The 21,867-nt window shown below is 40.6% G+C and overlaps 1 protein-coding gene across 1 annotated transcript; it reads left to right on the top strand.

Moving 5' to 3' along the window:
• The first annotated feature begins 570 nt into the window (after positions 1-570).
• Positions 571-19,793, top strand: c20h10orf90 (chromosome 20 C10orf90 homolog). Its single transcript, XM_037753916.1, has 11 exons — positions 571-706; positions 828-1,568; positions 4,335-4,398; positions 7,265-7,356; positions 8,578-9,850; positions 11,930-12,076; positions 12,374-12,489; positions 13,374-13,545; positions 14,682-14,745; positions 15,431-15,521; positions 19,407-19,793. Exons 2-11 carry the CDS (start codon positions 1,002-1,004, stop codon positions 19,443-19,445), a joined length of 2,625 nt encoding a protein of 874 aa, XP_037609844.1. The 5' UTR covers positions 571-706; positions 828-1,001; the 3' UTR covers positions 19,446-19,793.
• Positions 19,794-21,867: the final 2,074 nt, after the last annotated feature.

Below are 21,867 nucleotides of genomic sequence, written 5' to 3'. Positions count from 1 at the left end.
ATCTGCGTTTAACATGCCTCTAAGTAAAATCTGACACAGAATCTCTCGCCTTGTCTTGTAAACACCCTTCACTCATGCATTACGGGACATCATGTGGGTCACGGTTACTTATCCGAGAGGACACTGGCCCATTTTTAAGACAGTCTCGCACATGTCACATGGCTTGGTTAGAGGCTAGAGGACAGCGGCGCCTCATCATCAGCCACCGACCACGAGATCACAGGGAAGAGACAGAAACGGGGAATTCAACAAAGAGGATTTCTGAAGCAGTAAGTGACTCGTGGAATAACATGGATAATCTGCTCATTAGTGATGCTCTATCATTTGCGAGGACGCCTGAATGTCAGGAAGTTTGATTCGCTCTTTTAAAGTGTCAGACTTTCATAAACCCAAAATTAGACATAATTAAAATGCTGAATGTTGATGGCGTTCTTTATCTTGTTACGTCAAGCGTTGCATCAACAAGTGTTTGTGTTTTTTTCTTTCAGCCCGCCCACCCCTCTGTCTCTTCCCATCTCCCTCTCTGTATTGGATGTTCAGCCCTTTTGCTCAGTAACTCTTTTGTTCGGCGAAGCATCCCTCACATTGCTACATGCCTTGCTGGAGACAGTACCCACTAGCACCTAGTTTATATCAAGACAGAGTGTGTTTACATCCTAAGCAACAACGACTGAGGGCTTGGAAGCAAGTGAAAAAGGATGGTTTGGTAAGTAGTAGTATCAGAAGGACTGTGGAGTGGTGTAATGAAAGCAGGATGTACTTATAATGTAGAAGAATTTGCACCTTTTTCTCACTCTTATCTGTACTCTGATACCTTGTCATAACAGATGACCTCCAGCATTCTTGTAGCTGCTAATTCCTCGTTGTGCATTTCTGGCATGCCTCATGGTAAGAAGTCCAGCTGAGCCAGGGGAGTCTCATTAATACCTCCACTGTAAAGGGGCTTTTTATTGTGGCCTGAAACTCGAGAGCTGTAGAGCGGTTACCTGAGCTCCAGAGGGATGAGTCTCCGCAGGCCAGCTGCCCACCTACGAAGGGCTCCGAGCTGGAGGAGATCAGGAGATGAGTCCTACTGGGAGAGCTTAACACCAGAGGGGGAGGATTTGCCCCGGGTTTCTCGCCCCCAGCGTCCACCTCGGCCCCAGAGCGCCATTGAAGGACGGCAGCTGGACGGCTGGCTGGAGCACCTGCAGAGGATAGAGAGCGAACTTCTCAGAGCCCCGGGTCGAAATCAGTCTCCAGCTTTCAGCGACTGGACATCATCCATGCCTAGCGGACGTACCTGGAGACAGCCTTCCGTCAGCCGGGGTTCATCCTCATGTGGGAGTCCCAGCTTCTGTGAGAGTTCGCTGGGCAGCCAGGAGTCCCTCCAAACTGGGGTTTTTTCTCCTCAAGAGCGCAGAGGAAGCTGGGAGAGAGCTCATGTGATGCAGGCTCCAAGGAAGGAGCAGGCTCATCTCAGTAGTCTTGCTCCAGTCAAAATTGGGTGGCTACCAATCCAAAGAAGAGTGATGGTGATGGGTGATGACTGCAACCAGAACCAGGGTTTGAACCACTCTTCTGGACAGGTAAAACACATAACAAAGTCTCAAATCTATATTCAGAAGGTTTTCAACTGAGCATTTTCTGATGTTGCATAAGTTTCTGTATTTCGCTACATTTAGATTAGCAAGAACACAACTTTTACTTTCTGAAAGCCCCTACAAAAAAGAAGTCAAGTTTATCTTATGATGTAAACTTAAGTATAGTTCAAGTATAATCCCAAGTATACTTTATGTAATAAGTATAGTAATATCAATGTAATAGTGGTATACCTGTAAGTGTACTACTTCAATACTTCTTGGGACTAAATTGTCCCCCTTTTTAGTATATAAAAGTATACTTTTAAGTGTACTTTAAATGCAAGAGTAGTAAACTTTGAGTACACAACTAGTTTACATCCAAGTTGTATTTTGTCATGCGACTATAATATGAACTATACTACAAGTGAACTTATAGGTATACTGTTAGTTTACTAGTCTTGTAGCCCACTTTTTAGTTTATGAAAGTATACTTTAAAGAATACTCTCAGTAAACTACTAGTTAAGTTTTTTTTGTACTGCAAGTATACTTGTAAGTTTTCTTTCAGTTAACTTATAGTACTTAGCCAAATATACTTACATTTTTCTTTATACTTTCCAGTATAAGCCAAGTATACTTGTACCTTTCTGCATACTTGCCAAGTACACTTAGACTTTTCTGTTTACCTGCCAAGTACACTTACACTTTTCTGTATACTTTTCAGTATAAGCCAAGTATACTTCAACTTTTCTGTATACTTGCCGACTATACTTACATTTTTCTGTATACTTTTCAGTATAAGCCAAGTATACTTCGACTTTTCTGTATACTTGCCAAGTACACTTAGACTTTTCTGTATACTTTTCAGTATAAGCCAAGTACCCTTAGACTTTTCTGTATAATTGCCAAGTACACTTAGACTTTTCTGTATACTTTTCAGTATAAGCCAAGTATACTTCGACTTTTCTGTATACTTGCCAAGTACACTTAGACTTTTCTGTATACTTTTCAGTATAAGCCAAGTACCCTTAGACTTTTCTGTATACTTGTTGTCGGTACAAACCAAGTATACTTAAGTATAATTTTGTTGAGTTAATCTCTGATAAGTACATAAAAAGTAAACTGAATGCATACTCTCTTATTTTATGTTTTAAAAGAAGTATACTAATGGCATACTTGAATAAACTTCATTTTTGTAAGGGCGTAAGCAACCCAGTTCATTTTGGCAGGCCTCCCTACTCTTATAAGAGATTTATTTTGGAGCATTTGGAATTCTTCTCTCAGAGAAACCTCCCAGAACAACATTTGTGTCTGTGCTTTAGGGTATCCGTACCTTTAAAAGCAGGCCTTTGCAAACACGCCGGACTGATTTACCCTGGATTTGGCACTGACAACCTCTCAGGCTGTGCGACTGTGATTCTGACATGTTAGTGAGACAGTGTAAGCTCTGCAAGTCTGAAGGTAAAGTGCTGTGTAATGGAGGTGATGGTGCGTAGTGCCAGGCAAGGCAGGCAGACTAACACACAGAGTGCCACAGAGAGCCATTTGTAGTCAAGTCTCAGTTACCCAGGGAGAAGGCAGAGCTCCGGCATCCTTTGAAAACAGCTTACTCTGCAGGAACTTCACGCATTCTCCAAAGGTTTATGACTCATTTGGAGCAGAGATTGAGCTTTGTGCCCTGAGAGGATGCAAGTCAATGTACAGAGAAAATTCAATGGGAGTATTACCCACTGAACTGATAACATGACTTCAAAATCGATAAGTTGCTTTGCTGTAACGTTACCAGAGATTCGACTGAACTGATGCACAAAGCACATCCCTTCCCTTCTGACTCTTCACTGGGAAAAGAATATTGTGTGAAGTCAGTGTTGAGATTTTTAGGGCATTTTCCCTACAGTAACTTAAATTAAAGATTGTGTTTAACTGATATTTATGAGCCCTAGTTTTGAGAGAGTATGCTTGAAGGAATAGTTTGAAATTCTGAGGAAATACTCATTGCTTTCTTTGCCGGGATGAGAAGATTGTATGTACAGTAAATATCGGGCTGCTGGTTAGCTTAGCTTAGCACAAAGACTGAAAACAGCGGGAAACGGCTAACTGTTTGCCAGCTAGCTAGTTTTCGGGTTTAAACAAACAAGATAAAACGCGTTAACGTGTATACAAACATGAGCGTGATATTGATTCTCTATTCCATATCCAGAGCATTAATATAGCAGCAAACAACTATTTGCTATGATAAAGTGGAGTAATGTCTAGAGTTACCTGAGCAGAGAATGAAGTCGCTCTCCCTCTGTGTGTGTTCCGAGCTATTCCGTGCTTTGTTGACATAGCCGGGCTGACCGCTCAGTGCTCTCATACGGTGGTTACATCTGGTAATGCCGTCCCAACCGACGACGCTGTTGCCAAAGCGTAGCACCCACCCTCCGGTCCCCCCCCCTCCCCCAGTTTAACATTGTTATTCTGTCAGTATTGTTGCTGTTGTTTTCACTGTTAGCACTATTAGCTGCGAACCGGCGGCTCAGCTGTCACCATTTTGAGAGCCGTGTGGAGTCAATAGAAATGCTCCCAATAAGAGTTTTTCACAGAATATGAAACTTTTAAATTAGGGCTGTCCAAGTTAACGTGATAATAAAGCGTTAACAATCATACGATTAATCATGATTCAATATTTTAATCGATTGACAGCCTTATTTTAAATTTATCAGATGTAGGATTGTACTAATGCAAAGGTATTTTTTTGTGTAATCAAGTCTTCTAATGGGTCTTTTTTACAGATGAAATTGAAACAATCCATCACTCCAACCTTTCTGAAGAATCGAACAGCCAACAGACACCAGGGTATGTAGCTTAGCTAGTACTGTCATGCGATTTGCTGTATCATCTTACAATCACTTTTATAAAAGCTGGGTTTTCAGTTGAGTATAGTACAAAAAATACTCTCATAATTCCAACAAATGCACTATTATGCAATTTAGTGTGATCGTTAGGTCAGAGTTGCACCTTAAAGCAATACACCAAATTTAAAAACATGAGGCAACTCTCTTACACAACAGACAAATTCCCTGAAAGACACAAAGGTTGCGTTTCAATTGATGTTTAGTGCCTGATCAGTGCTAGAACAAATATGGCCACGGGGTAACTGCAGGGGCCTGGCTGGTTAGCCAGAGGGAGAACAAAAGCTTATTTCAGGGCTGACTTGCCACACAGTTTACCTGCCTCTAATCAGCTCCTTGCAGCAGCAGTGTTGCCCCTGTCCTCTTTCAAACACTCACACTGACTGACTCTATGAACACTTTAAACAACATCCGACAAAAAACAAAGCCAATTTCAAGTACAACTGTTTGTGCCACAGCATCCTGGCAGGATAAAGGAAATAGGCGCTATTAGGCTTGAAAAGGTGAGGAAAAAAGAAGGAGAGGGAGGGAGGAGGAGGCTGCAGGGAGATAAGAGGAGATGCAGACTGATTGGAGAAGGAGCGCTGTTAATCTTTGAACATGGCAGCCCCACACTCTCTGGGTTTGATCTGAGGTTTGATCTTTGAGCCTTGTCCTTGTTTATACATAGATTATCCTGGCAAGGCTCGGGCTGCTTGCAGAAATCAAAGCAATCCATCCACGGCAGCGAGGAACTTTGATAGAGAGTGCAGGTGTTTTAAGTACCGTAAACCTTATTAACATCACACACACTGTTAGTTAAAAGCCACATGCACAGGCTGTGTTGATTTAAAGCTGCAGTGGGTTGAAATGGAGCAAATATGATTAAAAGAAAATATTTTTATAAAACGCTCACTATATCCTGACAGTAGTGCATGAGACCGGTAATCTTAAAAAAAAGCATGTGCCTCTGTTTCCTCCGGTGCTTCTAATGACATCTGCAAGATTTCACAGAAAGGAAAACAACCAATCAGAGCGGAGTTGGAGCCTGCTGTCTCTGAGCAGCTGTCAATCACTCACAAACTCCGATCAATCGGTCAAACTAGGCAGCGTTGATCAAATATGAATCAATATTCTGTTACTGTAATGCCTATTTCTCTCCTCAAATGTTTTCAGAAACATCTTGTAGTGTACTGTTCAGCTGTAAAATGAGAAAGCTTGTGACCCGGCAGCCATGTTGAGATCAAGCTGAGGAAATACCAAGCACCGCCCACCAGCCGGAGCACAGCCAATGGGAACGCTCTCTCTCTGAAACTGACTTGTGATTGATCTAAGTCTTCCGTCACGGGCTAGATTTTTTAAATCCTGAAAGCAGAGCCATTAGGAGGTGCAGAAGTTTAGTTTTCTCTCAGAACACTTGAATTACAATATACTGAAAGGTTATGATGGAATTTTTTCCCAATGATGCCAAAAAATTGTTGCCTCCTGAAGCTTTAACAAAAAATATAATCATGTCAGACTATTATAAATCTCCATATGGTCTATAATTTAGGTTAAATTGTTATTTTCACCAAGCCTTATGAGCCATACTGGATATAAGCATGATGACTTGGGCCATAAATATTCATATTTGCAGTTACTTCACCGTGAATAATACGCAGGTGCATGTACATGTACACAACAAACTGGCCGAAATCCCAGCAGTGAGTTGAAGAAAGATGATCAACAAGAATTTCCATGCAGGACTGCATCCAAATATGTCTTGTTCCGACTTAAGTTGCTTTTGCTCAGCTTTTGTCAGTACATTTAAATCCACAATTTCACATCCGAAAACCAAACGAAAAACTATCAGAAATTCCAGCCGCAATTTATTCCAACAGGAACTGACTCGGTTACACTCCAGCTGGCAAATTATCCCACCTCTTTCTCATTCTTTCTGGTTGTTGCAGACAACCCTCGCAGACGTAGTTTTAATCAGACTCGAGGTCTTATTGCAGCAGACACTTAGTGCCCTCTCCCTCCACACAGACGTCACATTTAGCAAACTTAAAACGGCCTGATGTTAATGAGCAAATGATAATAAAAATTGGATCTCCAAGGGCCCTTCGTGTTTAGACAGGCTGGCCACTTTCCACCCTGCTCGCACGTACGATTGAGATAAAACCCGTGAGGATGGGGAATAAATTGGGAGGGTGGGGACTAGTTCAGAGGGTATTTGCCATATGGTCTTGCTTCTGGGATATTAAGCTGCTGTTGATTCAGAGCAAAATGGTCATTTGAGCTAAGCTAGTGGAGGTAATGAGAGAAGCTCTGTCAGGAGGGTGCACAAGTTGGTGTGGGGGCCTTTTATAGAGAAAGAAATGAGACATATAGACTCCTTTATGGCGCCTCTAAAGACACAATTCTTTGTTTTTCAGGTGTAATCACATTTGCAAAGTGATGCAATTTTCCCCTTGTTTTCTCCCTTTTTTTAAAACACGGATTATCCTCACAGCATTCAAGGGGTTATCCCAAAGTGAGAGCCAGTCGCCATGGTAACAGCAGCAGGTGGAAATGCAGCCAGTCAGTCAGGGTGGCAATAGAGTATCAGTCAGGGGCTGAGAGGCAGACCAGTCAAGTTGCAACGTCTCCTGAGGAAGCGGAGAAGTGGCTCCGTGGTGGTGCTAGTTTCACTTTACTGTGCCAGCGTCAATTATTGACACTGTCAACATTGCCAAACAGTCTGACGAACGCCTGAGTTGTGTGTGTGTGTGTGTGTGTAAAGGGAGAAAGAGAGAGCGTGTCTTGTGAGAAATGTGACAGTGGATCATTTGTTTTGTCTTTAAACATAGATGGAGAGGTGGAGAAAAGTCACAGCAGTCCGAGTGCTTTGGGTGTGAAGACATGGCAGACACCTGATCGAGACACTCCCTCTATTAAACAGGTAACTGATAACATTTTAACACTGAGCTCAGGAGATTAGGGATATCTGTGTGTGTTGGGGAGTGCATCTGTCTGGATATTGAGGTGACATTAAGTCTTCTAATCCAAGTGTTATGCTTATGTTGTGCTTTCTAATGCTTAGGCCAGCATCTTGCTCTCACACTTTCATACTCATAATGTTGGGCAAACCGAGGGCCTCATTTATCAACACTGTGTTGAACAATGACTAAATTAACTCCTACTTAGAGATAATGTAAATGTTCATACATACAACTGAAAAACACTGTTATTTTTAATTTGTTCTTACTTTAATTTAATTCTGCTGTCCTCCTGGACGCCTACACGCTCTGACCCCTCATTTATATGATGAGAGAGTCTCATTTACATGAAGAAATGCCAGTAAATAATCACTTAACGTGTGTGGATGCATTCGGGCAAAGCATAGAGATTTTACAAGATAAGATGCAGAACAGAAATGTTTATTATTTAAATTAGATAGACATTTTATCAAAATTGTAGACTACCTCTCAGCTTTGGTAACGTGTACCACATAGTCCCACACAAACATACTCTTCAGGACTAAGGATGAAAATTTGCATCTTGCTTACTGTTTACATCCTGTATTTTATAATGGTGTTCATTAAAGTACTTTGTCCCTACCAGAAAAACAAATCTATAAATACATAAACATTAATAAACGAGGTATCAGAGCGGTATGTCAGATCATAAACCTGCTGGCAATTATAACAGGGAGATATCAGCATGTCTCCATGCTCCATAAACACCATCAGACTCCTCTGGGCCGAGGACCAGAATCTTTGCTTTTCCCCCTCTCACTTTCTATCGAGGATAGAGTCTCATTGTGATTCTGCGAGGGATAAGTCACGCTGTGTGCTGGCTCTTCCTGCTGCTGCTTCCATTGCTACTGGGGCATTCACTGTGTCGAGCATGGGGAGAGTCATCTGACTAAAGAACAAACAGCAAAGCCCTGAAGAAAGACAGCTGACCTGCTGTTAAAAATGTAGTATTAGAGAGACGTCATATTGTCTCATGCCGTATTAAATGATGTTACGCTCCATTTTCTGTATTTGCCACTGGAACGCTGGAGCATATGTTTTATTGTGTTGATTAATGACAAAGCATTTAGCAGGAGACATTACCAACAACAGAAGGGAGGGATGGGGTTTCCAATGCATAATTAAGGATCTCTTTTTTGCTGCAGGTGCCAGAAAAACGGAGCTTTCCTGCTAACGGAGGGGACAGACCTGTCGGCTGGCACGCTCTGAGGAGAGGCTGGAATACCAACAGGGTGTCAGCGTTCCCTGGAGGCAGTCAGTCCAACGAGCCTCCCGCAGGGACCGGCGCAGTCCCCGACAGGAAGTCCTCTCTGATGCAAACAAGCAGCACTGACCCCCTAAAGCATGCTCCTCTGCAGCGAATGACTTTTGCTGAACCATACACTCCGCTGCAAGGGACAAACAGCGCAGATAAGTCGGCTTTGCATAGGACGGGCAGCGTTCAGCCTATGAGGGCGACAGCCCAACTGTGTGCGACAAACAGTAGCTCTCAGCCTTCGCACATACAGACGAGCTCCGCCGTGACTACGCTCATCCCCCAGAACAAAGCCAGCTTCTCCTCCATCACCATCTCCTCCAGGAAAGTGAGCAGATCGGCCAGTTTTTCTGGCTCTTCCCACTCCAGTGAGTCCCCTCATCTGCCACCAGCCCACCAGTCTATGGAGCCAAACTCCAGGCAGGTCACGGTGCAGAGGAAGGCCACTATAGTCAAAGTGACAGAGCAGAGGACGATGTCCAGCACTGCCCCGAGCACGAAAACGGCGGGGACCGCTCCAGCTAGCCACGCTTTGGACACGGTGGTCCACAGAAGAAAGGCTACCATCATCAAAGTGACAGAGCACAGAGAGAGCTACAGTCCGGCCAAGGCAGGGTCTGGGACGAGGCACCCGGAGTACAGACACAGCTACACAGAAGGGGTGTACAAGGAAAACAGCACATGGAGTCATGGTAACCATTCACAACTCAATGCAGCACCTTCGTATCAACGTCTGGATTCCACAAACTCTGCACCAAACACGTCCACTTCGGATGCAGAGGGAACCCTACACAGATCCACGCTGAGGGTTTTTATGAGAAACCAACCCGCTTTAGGAGCACCAGAGGTTTCCCCAAAGGCGGTTGGACAGAGATCGGACAGGCCGCACAGACCGCTGAGCTGCTATGGCAACATGTTTGGACACACTGAGCCAAGCAAGGAGAATGTGCCACAACCGGCTGCCAGGAAGTGGAGCTTTGGGCTTCCACTAGGGACCAGTTTCAACGCTGCAAACTTCGAAACCAGCAGTCAAACAGCAGCGAAGGAAGCGGGTCAGGAAGTGGCGGACACCCTTCAGCCAAACGGAGACCAGAAAGAAAGTTTTCCGCCAGAGAATGCATCGAGGAGAGCGTCCCCCAGTCTAACTCTCATCAAGGCTCCGGGTAGGTTTCTCTCAGCCTCCCTTTTGTCTCTGATCTCCAATTTTTCGAACGATGGCGACGTCTAAATATACACCTCCTTTGTGCCACTTGCGTGTTCTAGCTTGAAGTTATCACACACACTTCGGCGTTCTGGGGGCCAAACTCTCCGGTTTGATATCGTCTTTCAACACTGATGTCTTATTGATAGACGTTATTAGATTGTATTCCTCTATCTGCTGCCTCAAGTGCAGTTGACACAGATGTCAAGCAGCGTTGCTTAGACGCAGAGGGCCCATTGGCACCTGCAGACGTTTTCTCATTTTCACCTTCTTTCATTTTCCCACGCACCTCTTTGCATATAATCTATTCTGGTCCCCCTTTTCACTGACAGCGCAGGGGAGGAAGAGACATCACAAGCTGCTAAACATGGTGAAAATTAAGTATTAGGACGTGTTAGAATCAATTTTTGGCATCCAGATCCTGCAGTGTGGCTGTTACATAGTTCATAGTAATCATGCTGTGGGGACAAAAATCTACTTTAGGATTGAGGCTTGGTTTTTGGTTATGGTTTGACTTAGGCAAATGAGGTTAAGGTTAATGAGTTGTGTTCAACATTTTAGTAAATATACTTATTTGCTTTCTTACCGAGATCTAAATGATAACATCAATTCCTCCCTCCTATTTGGTATCGATCTTCTTATCTAACTCTTGGTAAGAAAGTGAATAAACCTATTACCCAAAATGTCCAAACTTATTTCTTTAAAGTTAAGGTAAGCCCACATGAAATGAATGCAAAGCAGCTTTTAAATATTTTGGGGCGAGTACAAGTTTTATCTCAAGTCTTGATAAGCAAATTGCAAATTATTTCAATGCTTTAGTTAAATAATCAGATATATAAGCTGTGGGGCCAAGCAAGGCCTGGCTGTTGCTGTCTTGTTTATCTTTTATTGTTCCAGGATTTAAAAAATTGGGACTTGAATGTTTTTGCTTTAAGTCTGAAGTCGAGTCTTTAGACCATCAGATCTCAAGTTCTCATTTTTGTGACTTATCTCTGACTCAAGTCAAAGTTTCAAGTCAGTCCACAGTTTTGAATGGATGTAAGTTAGTACAATATAATCACAATTTGTTAGTTTCAAATGTTTTTATTGTGAAGTATTTTTTTCCAAGATAGCAAAACATAGTATTACTATGTTTCTTTTCCGTATAAACATATTGTCAAAAGGCACAAGAAGAACACTCTTTGAAAGATAAATAAATAAATACATAAAAAAAGAAAATAAATAAATAATGAATAATAAATTAAACTATACATTATAAATAAATAAATACATAATAAAAAAGAAAGTAAATAAATAATGAATAATGAATTCAACTATACATATATATTATAAATAAATAAATACACAATAAATAGAAAGTAAAAAAATAATGAATAATAAATTAAACTATACATTATAAATACAAATTTAATAAAGTAAATAAATAATGAATAATAAATTAAAATACATATATATATTATAAATAAATATATTATATATTATAAATAAATAAATAATAAAAAAAACAATAATTATAATAATACATTATAGTAAAATATGATTAAAAATAAAAAACTAATAATAATCATGACAACAACAATAATACAAAATAATACTATTACTTGTATAACTTCACCTACAAAAGCCAACATATCAAGGAAAAACATAAGACTTCTAACCCATAACCTGCGTCAAACTCTCCCCTTAAAAAAACGCTATTGTTCAGGAATGCAGAATATTCAGGTGAATCAGTAATATGAGGAGGCAGTTTTCTGCTGAGCGACTGTTTCTTTGTTCATGATGTCTTTTCTTCTGTGTGAAATTATTAATTATTCTTTAATCACATTCATTAAGAGTGTCATCAATTAATTGCAGAGGCCTCAGGCCACATCATTTAAATTCAACGTTTGATACAATCAACCTCGGAGTGAGGCAAGACATTATGAAATAGTGTTAAAATCTGCCTGTGGTGCACCGCAGCAGCCAAACAGCAGCTCAGTAGCAGCCGGTGTCACTGTTTTTACTTACTCTTCACTCACATCAAAGTCCTCCTGCGTTTCAGATCCCCACTCACATCAGTCTCAAGAGGAAGTGCTTGCCCTCAACGCAGCTGCCATCATAGCAAACATCAAACTCCAAAGACAACTCAGCAAGAAGAAAACACCAAATTCTGAGAAGGACTCTGCTGCATCCCCCCAGGGAAATACTGGTATTATTACTTCTATGTTCCCTCATATAATCATAATTTCTCACCTTATAAAACATCGATCTTTGTTACAATTAACTGACGATGTTGCAAGCTCAACACTTTGCTTTCAGAGCTACATCTTGGATTGAATCAATACAGATCCAGTGGAATTCCACGTGCTGCGCCTGTTTGATTCATACCTAGAAGTAATAAGTCATGGCAGGCCCAGAGGGCTTTAGTGTGCATCGTGCCCAGGCATGTGAAGCCAAGGCAGGTGTAAATGGGATGCAAACATTTTGATTTTCTCTGCCTTGGTAGTGACAGATGAGGGGAAATGTGTGAAGCCACATCCAGATCAAAGATCAAACCAGCGCCACAACCAGCCGCACGCTGCATTTGAGATTGAAAGGTCACCTCAGACTATTTCTCTACAGGTGAGTTCAGAGGTATTTTTTAGCCAATGAAACAAAAGGTTGGGGATTTTATTCTCCAAATAAGAATGTTAAGCAACTAGATGCGAAAGAGGAACAATGTAATGTCTATTTGTGGCATATGTTTGTGTGTTGCAACCAGTTTAACCATAGAGTGATTGTCCTTCCTTTTTTCCTTTTTAAATCCCTATGTTGTTAATTATCTGACCCCTCATGGTGTTTCCGACCCCCAGGCTGCCAACCACTGAAGTACACTACAATATGGAGTCATAGGAGTGTCATGAAAAATAATTAATCTGTAAAAGAATAAGAAAAAAAAGTGGAAATATATATAAAGAGGAATAAATACAAGAATGAATCAGTAAATAAAAAATGTGGAAATATAAAGAGAAATAAATTAATGAATAAATAAATAAATAATAATAAATATGGAATTATTAATAATACTAATTATTATTATTATTATTGAAATATTAAAAAGGTATATGCACATTTCTTTATACATTTCTATATTAAAAATATATATTAATTTTTTGCATATAAATTATTCTATTTTTTCTGTTTATCTATTTTTCCTTATTATTTTTCCTACTTCCAAAAGCAATTGGGATTAAATTATAATTTTTTAAATTTTACTGATTTCTTCTTTTATTTATTCCTCCTTATATTCCCACATTTTTTTTCTTATGCTTTTACAGATTTATTCTTTTTTATGGCACTGCTAGGACTCTATACTACAATGTCAGTGAAAGGGAATGACACATTTTTTCTGGCTTTGGAGTTTTCCATGGGGCGCCCCAGAGCTATATTCTAGAGCAGGGCGGGGGAGTTGGAAATGGTCAGTTGGGCTTTTGTCAAGTAGAGCAATATGTTTCTGTTTCTGGCAGGAAGCACTGCAGAGGTCCAGACCAGACTTCATCAGTCGTTCCCAGGGCAGACTGCGAGAGCTGGAGAGGAGGGCCCAGGAGAGGAGGGATTGGGCAGGTTCAGCACAGCCGCGGTCGGATGCTGCTGTCAGGCAGAGGAGAGCCCACGGTGCCCGGTGTACCTCTCTGAACGGTACCGTGCCAGCAGCAGCCACCCTCACCTCTCTCACACTGCCCATTGTCCTGTTGCAGCTGCAGTGGCTTTTTGCCACATCATAATCACACACATACAGACACAGAACAAAGAGCAAGGGGGGTCGTTTTCAGCCAGTATGTGTTGTTTTTCAAAGCTCAGACCAATATTTTTTGGATTAAAGCTGCTGATAGGTAACATTTTGCTCAATTATACATCATATTCACATTTATTTTTTGCTTTAATAGGTCCTAAATGCACTGAAATCCTCTACTGGAACCCAAAATACTGAGTTAGCAGTAGTTTTAGACACTACTCAAAGACAGGCAAACACCTCATTAAGATTCTGTACAGGAATTCATTTACAGATATTGCATAAATGTAAGCCTAAATTAAATGCACAAAGAAAATGGTAAAGAAAACAATGCATTATATTTAGGATGGATCACATAACAGGCCAGTATCTGACATATAATAAAAAAACATTTTCAGACTATTTTTAGGCCAACTGTAAGGGAAAAACAGAGAGTGACTAAATAAAATAAAAACCACTTGAAGTAAGATATGAAACAAATAGCTTTATTGCATATATATACATGGATAAGTGCTACTCTATTGAATAACAAGGTTTCGGAATGATTGCCAGCATTGGATTTCAGCAAAAATATTTCCGTGACCTTCAAATGTCATTAAGCTGTCGACGCAGTGTTGTGTCTGATGAGATTTCCATTCAGAGTGCAACATGCAGGCGTCACAGTAAACAATGAAGAATTTAAAGATTTGTGACAGTAAATTTGCAGCTCTCTCTGCCCTCTACTGGCCAACACCAGCTGGGGAAAAAAAATCACATTTTTCATCAGTATTCATGCATAAATGTTCACAAGAACTCACAGTTCTTGCATGATGATGTAATTATACTTCATAAAATGTCTTGAGAAGGTGGAACTCATGTCCTTGTGTGAAATGATCCTGTCTGTTCTTATGGGGAGATTGCAATATGATCCTTTTTTCCTGTAAGAGAGGAGGCTTTCAGTCTCTTCCAACAGCAGGAAAAGCTAAAGTGATTTACTGCCATGATTTTGAGCCTTCAACTCAATCAGCATTGTGTGTGTGTGTGTGTGTGCTCGTGTTTCCAGATAACCTTTTCAAAGCCAGAGATAGAGCCATTACTGGGAAAGAGATGCAGCTGAGATCTAAGCGGTGAGTTCCATCTCAATCTCTACCTCGGCCTGCTCGCCGTCAGATGCTTCTTCTTTGCCGGCAGATGCTTCCTTATCTCCTGTATTGCTTCCACGTGTGAAGGCAGACTCTGTATATCAGTGACATCTCCATACAAAATAATACGCTGCTTCTGTTCCTCTGCCAAGACTTTTGCTCTAATTATGTTTTTTTCCCTTTCCTTGCCTCGCTTGTTTACTTTGCTCTCTGGCAGATCCACCTATTGATTAGGAAGACAGTTTAGACTGAGTTGTTTATGCAGAACATAGTGTTGCATATACAGCGATTAGTGGTGCATGGAAAGTGAATGGAAATACTTAGATTTAATAATAAAAGGGCCTTTGTTTTTAGATAATAGATACATACGTTATCTACATTTTGCTACAATCTTTTAGATATCAACCCTAAACTGCCATGTTTTCTTTACCAGCAACTCTACCAACAGTCATCTCTTTTAACTTGACATGTTGCATAATGTATTTTGTCTTTTCTGCTTGTGTGCATTGTATATTTGTGTCTGTATATTGTTACTTGCCAAGGGATGGAAATTAGGCTAGTGTTCCAGCTAACACCTGCATGTTTACATCCTGTATTTTATTCTGATGTTCATTAACATGCTCTGTTCCTATCAAATAAACAAATAAATCAAATTAATGTTTTGTTACAGTACGCATGCGGAGGTGAAGAGGAAAAAAGAGGAAGAGAAGAAGAGGGAGGCGTCTTTAAGCAACAGACAGCGAGTTGAACTTTTCAAAAAGGTAATCTCTATATCTTTATGTCAAAACACATAAATAAAAACCCATTAAACCTCACTAACCTGCAGTCAAACATCAGTCAAACCCACATTGTTTCAGTCAGTGGGCTTAAAGCAAGACATTGGAAACCATTTTAACCTTTGACCCATGGATGTTAGGACTCAGAACTAGAAGATGGAGGCTGGGGTGGTGGGGGCAAAGCTTTGCCAGCAGCAGCAGCAGTGTGTAGCAGGGATCAGTGAGAAGGGAGCCGTATTTAAATGAACTGCCTTGTTGTGAGAATGAGCTGATTGGTGTGTGACTGATTAGAAACAATGATTCAGTCAGCCGGCTGTCAGCTGGGGCGTATGACTAACTAACGTGATGCTTCATCTTATTTTTAATTCTTGGGAAGATGCTGAATCAGGCTGTATTTGGGGGATTTTGTGTATGCAAACGATGCAAAAGATATCTAGAATATCTTCATTTGATGGAGTGGTGCAGCTGGAGCAACCTGTTACACAATGCACAGTATATGAGACTGAGAGAGAGTGGGGAATAAGATGATTTCCCTACCTTAAAGCTACAGTTGGTTACTTTGAACAAATATGATCAAATGTTATTTTTATTAAAATGTCACTATATCCTGACTGTAGTGCATGAGACAGATATCTTGTTCCTCTGCCTCCTCCTAGTGCTCCTAAAGGCCCCGACACACCAAGCCGACGGTCGGTCGTCGGACAGTTCGGGGCCGTCGGTGAGCGTCTGTCGGCCTAGTTTTTGCGGTGTGTCCCGTCGGTGAGAGAAATTACTCTGATTGGCCGTTCAGCTTAAACGAATCAGTGCACAAAAGAGAAACGGAAGTTAGGAAAGCAAGCAAACGAGTAAAGACAGGAGGAAAAACACAGAAGGCTCTTCTCATTTTTCATCTTCATCTCATCTGATCATTCTAATACAAGGATATTTTCACAGCGACGTGGCCATCTCGAATGAAGCTGAGTGGTGAGTGAGAGTGGTGTGAAAATGGTCGGCAGACACTGCTGTGTTTCATGTACGTATCATAACAACAGCTTGTATATCCGCCGTCCTCTGTCTTCCGGTTTCCCTTTTTAAATGACGAATACGGACTACCACCTGCTGTTGTGGGGAGTTATTTCATCTCACACATTCGCAGAACGTACGTGTTAGTTGGCCTTCAGCTATAGTCTTTGCGGTGTGTTCAAGTGCAACTTTTTTGCCAAGACAAAGGTGACGTGAGACGACGCAACTGAAGAACCCGGAGAAAACTCCCTGAAGTTGTTATAAATAAAGATTTATGCAGAAATGATGCACTGAATCACCAAATCACCCTGAAAATATGGAATAAACCTCCAAACAGCTCACCACAGTGTTAACAAGCACTTGCCTGAGACAGGGAACAGAACATTAATTGTGTATATGACCCACGGGCAATTAAGCAAGTAATAACACACCTTTCCCCTACAAGCTCTATTAAACCTGGCAAAAGGTGAATCCTTTTTCAGTAATGGCCAACAATGGCTTCTTCTCTCCTCACAGCGGTGCAGCCGTTAAAAATAATGGCTTTAAATCGCCCTCTAAGTCCATCGTGGTTAACTGACAAGACTTTGAGTGGAACGCTGGAGGTTGAAGGGTATTTATAAGATAAAAACAAGGGGGTATATTTCTGGATATTCCTTTGTGAAGGCTGACAAGTTGGCCTTGTGGGCTGGACAACAAATTACAATCAATAATATACAACAGAGCCTGTTTATTCTGTGACATGCAGTGATTGATTAGACTCTTTATCTCCTTTCATGGTGCCCTGATGAAGCAATTGAAGTAGGAATTCACATTTTTATCAAGTATCTGATCACTGTTTCTCCTTTTTAACCCCCTTGAAACCTGCAGGATCGCGGGCCTTTCAGAGGCTGTAGCAGGTTCAGGTTTAGAGCTAGAGTGAAGGTACAGATATCACATGAATCTAGAAAACCTAAAGAATTAATTGGTCATGTTATATAAATAACGCTCTAAAGTTGGGCTAAATTTTGGTGAGGAAAAACTGGCATGGCCATTTTCAAAGTGGTCCCTTGACCTCTGACCTCAAGATATGTGAATGAAAATGGGTTTTATGGGTCCCCACAAGTCTCCCCTTTACAGACATGCCCACTTTATGATAATCACATGCAGTTTTAAGCAAAAGCCATGCAGTTTTTTGAATGCTGTATAAATGTGTTATTTTCACCTATTCTCAAAATGATGTGTTTTTGCATACTGGGGGTCCCTAAACAATCTGTAAAGCTGAGACTCTTGTGGATCCAATGAGCCCAAATGTATTCATGTGTGATGATGTTAGTCCCCATAGTAGTCATTTCATTGTAGTGAGACCATTTTTTGAAACTTGACCTCACTGTATAAACTGACCTGTGGTGACCTCTAGGATAATCACAGCCTCATGAAACTTTACAACCACAAACTAGAGACCTAGAGCATTCAGGGGATGGATGGCTTTCCTAGCTAGATTGACAATAAGGGGGTTTCTGAGCAGTTTACACAACAAAAATGCTCGCCATCCAATCACTGAAAAATGCAAATTCTTGCAGAAATCTCCAAATGTCAAATGTTTTTGATCCTAAATCACAGCATGACTTTTTCTATGATGTTCCTCAAGGTCTTGGTGTCTTAATGTGGTATTTTGGAGGGATTTTTGATAATTTGTATTAATTCTCGAGTGGTAAAAAATGGTTAAATTTAGCAACAAATCTGTGTAACAAATGGTATCAACACAAATATTGCTGCAACAGCTTATGAGACATAAAAGAGAATTTGAATGGCCATCATATACTTCTATCATAATGCTTTAAACCCTTATACATTTTCACAAAAAAATAATAATAATTAATTCATGTTTATTTTTAATTTATGACAAGAGCAACCCGACATGCTTTCAGATGATGTACACCACTTTTATGTGACATAAAAGGTTGACCTGCTATCGCCCCCTAAAGACCCCCTTTGACGTCCTAAAATAGACAGAAATGGGTCAGTTGTGGGTCTCAGAGGGTTAATTAAATCTTCCAAGATCTGATAATAATAATAATTGTAGGCTTGCATTAATATTTTATTGTACGAACTCCTCTCCTTGCATTTTTGATAACACGTCATAGAGATGATGTTTGATTTTGTTCGCTCTACTGACTGTAAGTAACTCTGGAAAAAAAAACACTTGAAATAAATGATGAAGATGGAAAAAACATGTAAATGTCATTCATGCTTATTTGTAAAAGTAAAAGAGTCCCCCATACATTGAACATTTAAGCTTTTGAAAGATTTCTTGAGCTTGTTTGCTTTCAGACCAATGAGCTGATTGTTCCACTAGAGGTCGCTGCTGCCAAACTTTTGATATTTTCCTGCAGGACTTTGATAAGAAAAGCTGATTTTTTAAAAAATTACACTTTAGATGCATTTTGTGCATGTGAAATGGGTGTTATTACCTGTTTTTCTTTTATTGCATGACCAATAATGATCACCCAGGACACAGCTTGATTTGCAGGAGGAATTGTAGTCGCCCTCTTTCCCGCTGCTCTCTCATTATGGAGGGAAACTGTGAACAGTGTCATTGTGCTGAGTGTATGAGGCCTGTGTTCCCCCGTGAAACAAAAGGCCCTTCAGTGGCAGAGAGAGCTACAGTGCAGTGCCACCATTCAGACAGTGTGGGTGCCCACACACAGCTGCTCCGGCCACGCTGCTGCTGCTGTGGGTGGCAGATAACACAGGGGAAAGGGGGGCGATGCCAGAGATCAAGAGGAGGTGGAAACCTGTATGTGTGGGTGAGAGGACGGCAGGGATGAAGCTTCATTGGCGAGCCACCAAGTGTTTTAGTAATCCGAGTATTTTGTTTTCTCATTGCAGAAACTGTTGGATCAGATTCTTCACAGGAGCAACAGCTGATTGACTGACAGCAGATGAAGACATGACAAAGCCTGCAGCACTGCATAACAGACTGATGAAGTGAACTTTGACATTGCTGAATATGAGTTAGGTCATGACATAACTCGAACTGTCCTTTAAGCCCCTATTTATTTCTCTCATGTATCACCATTACTTTATTATTCAAGTTACAGAGCTTAACATCTGTTTTTCTGACAAATAAATCCATGGCAATCTTTCCAAAGCCCAGAAGGTCATTTAACATCGCTTACCGTGCCTTCTGTTTTGAAGGTTTTACCAGAACCTTCAAAGTCTCTTCTGCCCATCTGGATAAAAAAATTATATTCTGATGCACAATAAAAAAAAAAACACTTTTAACATGTTTCCCTTATTGCGACTCTACTGTGTTTCCTAATCCAACAAAATACCTGATGATAAAGCTTTTTAATTGTATTAATGTGTGAAGGAGAATGTCCATCTTTGTTTGGTTAAAGAAACAGATTAGCAGTTTAGGACAGGTTGAATTGATTAAAGTGGACCTATTCTGCTTATTTTCAGGTTCAGGTTCATACTTGTATTTTGTGTTTCTACTAGAACATGTTTGCATGCTTTAATGTTCAAAAAACGCTTTATTTTTCTCATACCAGCTGTGCTGCAGCACCTCTTTTCACCCTCTGTCTGAAACGCTAATTTTTAAATTGCCTTCGTGTTGTGAAATTGCAACCAAAGTGTTCTTAAACGAGGAAAACATGGTTATTTCTTTACCGCAATACAGTAATTATAATTTGTTGTCTCGTTTACTTCTACATTGTTTGACATTAGTGTTAAGAAAGTAGGTAAATACTTACTGCTAAATAAAACAGTGGGAGTTAATGTCAAGATGGGAATTGTGATGGCCAATTTTCACTATTTATGAACATTTAAAAGCTTAATTGATGATCAAAAAAAGAATTGGCCGATTAAAGAGGACCTAATATGCAAATTTTACTATTGTGTACAATAATACTTGAAAACCCTGCTTTGTTATGATTGGTCAACCGAACCAAACTCTTTGGACTCTGCTCCAGCTCTGCTCTAACTAGCTTTGTTTGAGGGCGTGCCAAGCTATCCGCTAGGCAGGTATTATGCAAATGAATTACTTGGTGACATCACCACATTACAGAAGAAAAGGCAGGACTTCAAGCGGGACGTTTCAGGCAGTTCAGGAGCAGTGTTTCTGTGGGGGAGAGTAAAGGCCTTTTACACCAAGTCCATATTTTTCATCCGAAATTGTCGCACATTTAAAAATAAATATGAACTCACCAACTCCGAAACTTTCGGCCGTCGTTAAAGTTTTCGGAACAGGTTCAATTTCTGCGTTTTTTGGTATCTGTCAGAAGGCAAAAGAGGGTTGTTTCACCACTCAGAGCCACCGTCCGTGCAAACGTCACCATCCAAAATGGCATCTGATAAACATTCACTTCGTGTCCCAGCACAGAGATGCAGAAATTAAAGATAGATTGTGGCAGGTGAAGGTGAATGGATGTACGAAAGATTATACAATAGTGATTGTGCTCCAGGCAGCTAAACGATAGCTTGTTGCTAATGTCATTCATTCGTTAGCCCCGTTTTGGACTTGCGATATCCATTGCACCCACGTAATTAATCCAGTTTTTGTATTTCAAATTTTCACAACGAAGAGAATAATAAAACCCATCGGGCTCAGTGTACAAGGTTTCTGTGTGTAACATTTTATGACGGATGACGGATTAAAAAATCGTATAAGAAAAAGACGGACCGGGTGTGCAAAGACCTTAACTGCCTTTGGCGTGGACTTTGGGCTTTGTAACTTTGGAGACCTTTTACATGCACAAAAAACGATATAACAAACTAAAGAAAAGGGAAAAAGCACAAAAGCATAATAGGTCCTCTTTAATAATAGTTTTTCCTTGGACAGAATATATTTCATGCACTTGGGCAGATAGAACTACCTTCAAAACTAAGTGTTGTCAAATGACCTCCTGGTTTTTTAAAGATTTCCATTATGTCTTTTGAGAAAAAACAGATGCGTATCTCTGTGCCTCAGCTGCTGTCCTTGTGATAAGCAATTACAAATGCAAGATGGACAAAATGACTGTATGAAATCATGTCTCAACAGTCTGTTTTGGTTGTAACCAAACATCACACTGAGCCTCGTACAAACGCACTGACTGATACCCCTTTTGATGTCAGATATAAACCGGTAATGTATGCTGTTTATTATCTTGTTTTCACTTGATTGCAAATTGCCTTTCTTTCCAGAGTGCTTCATGTAATGGGATGCAGAGTGAGCTCCTCTCACGGCACGATTAAAGCGCTGATGTCCTCGCACAGCCACTTTCACATGATCTCATGTGATGCAAAGCAGTGATATAAGACAGAATCACTCATTATGCCTCACAGTCCCTTCCAGGACAGTCTTCAA

Source organism: Sebastes umbrosus, chromosome 20, assembly GCF_015220745.1.
Source record: "Sebastes umbrosus isolate fSebUmb1 chromosome 20, fSebUmb1.pri, whole genome shotgun sequence".
NCBI classification, from domain to species: domain Eukaryota; kingdom Metazoa; phylum Chordata; class Actinopteri; order Perciformes; family Sebastidae; genus Sebastes; species Sebastes umbrosus.
Note: the sequence above shows the minus strand (reverse complement) of the source record. Positions and strands in the feature narration are given on the sequence as shown.

Bases quoted from the DNA above. Each gene is read 5' to 3' on its own strand.
- c20h10orf90 (XM_037753916.1), top strand. From the start codon at position 1,002: ATGAGTCTCCGCAGGCCAGCTGCCCACCTACGAAGGGCTCCGAGCTGG. The intron at 9,851-11,929 runs GTAGGTTTCTCT...CCTGCGTTTCAG, and splicing joins AACTCTCATCAAGGCTCCGG to ATCCCCACTCACATCAGTCT. The intron at 12,077-12,373 runs GTATTATTACTT...CTGCCTTGGTAG, and splicing joins ATCCCCCCAGGGAAATACTG to TGACAGATGAGGGGAAATGT.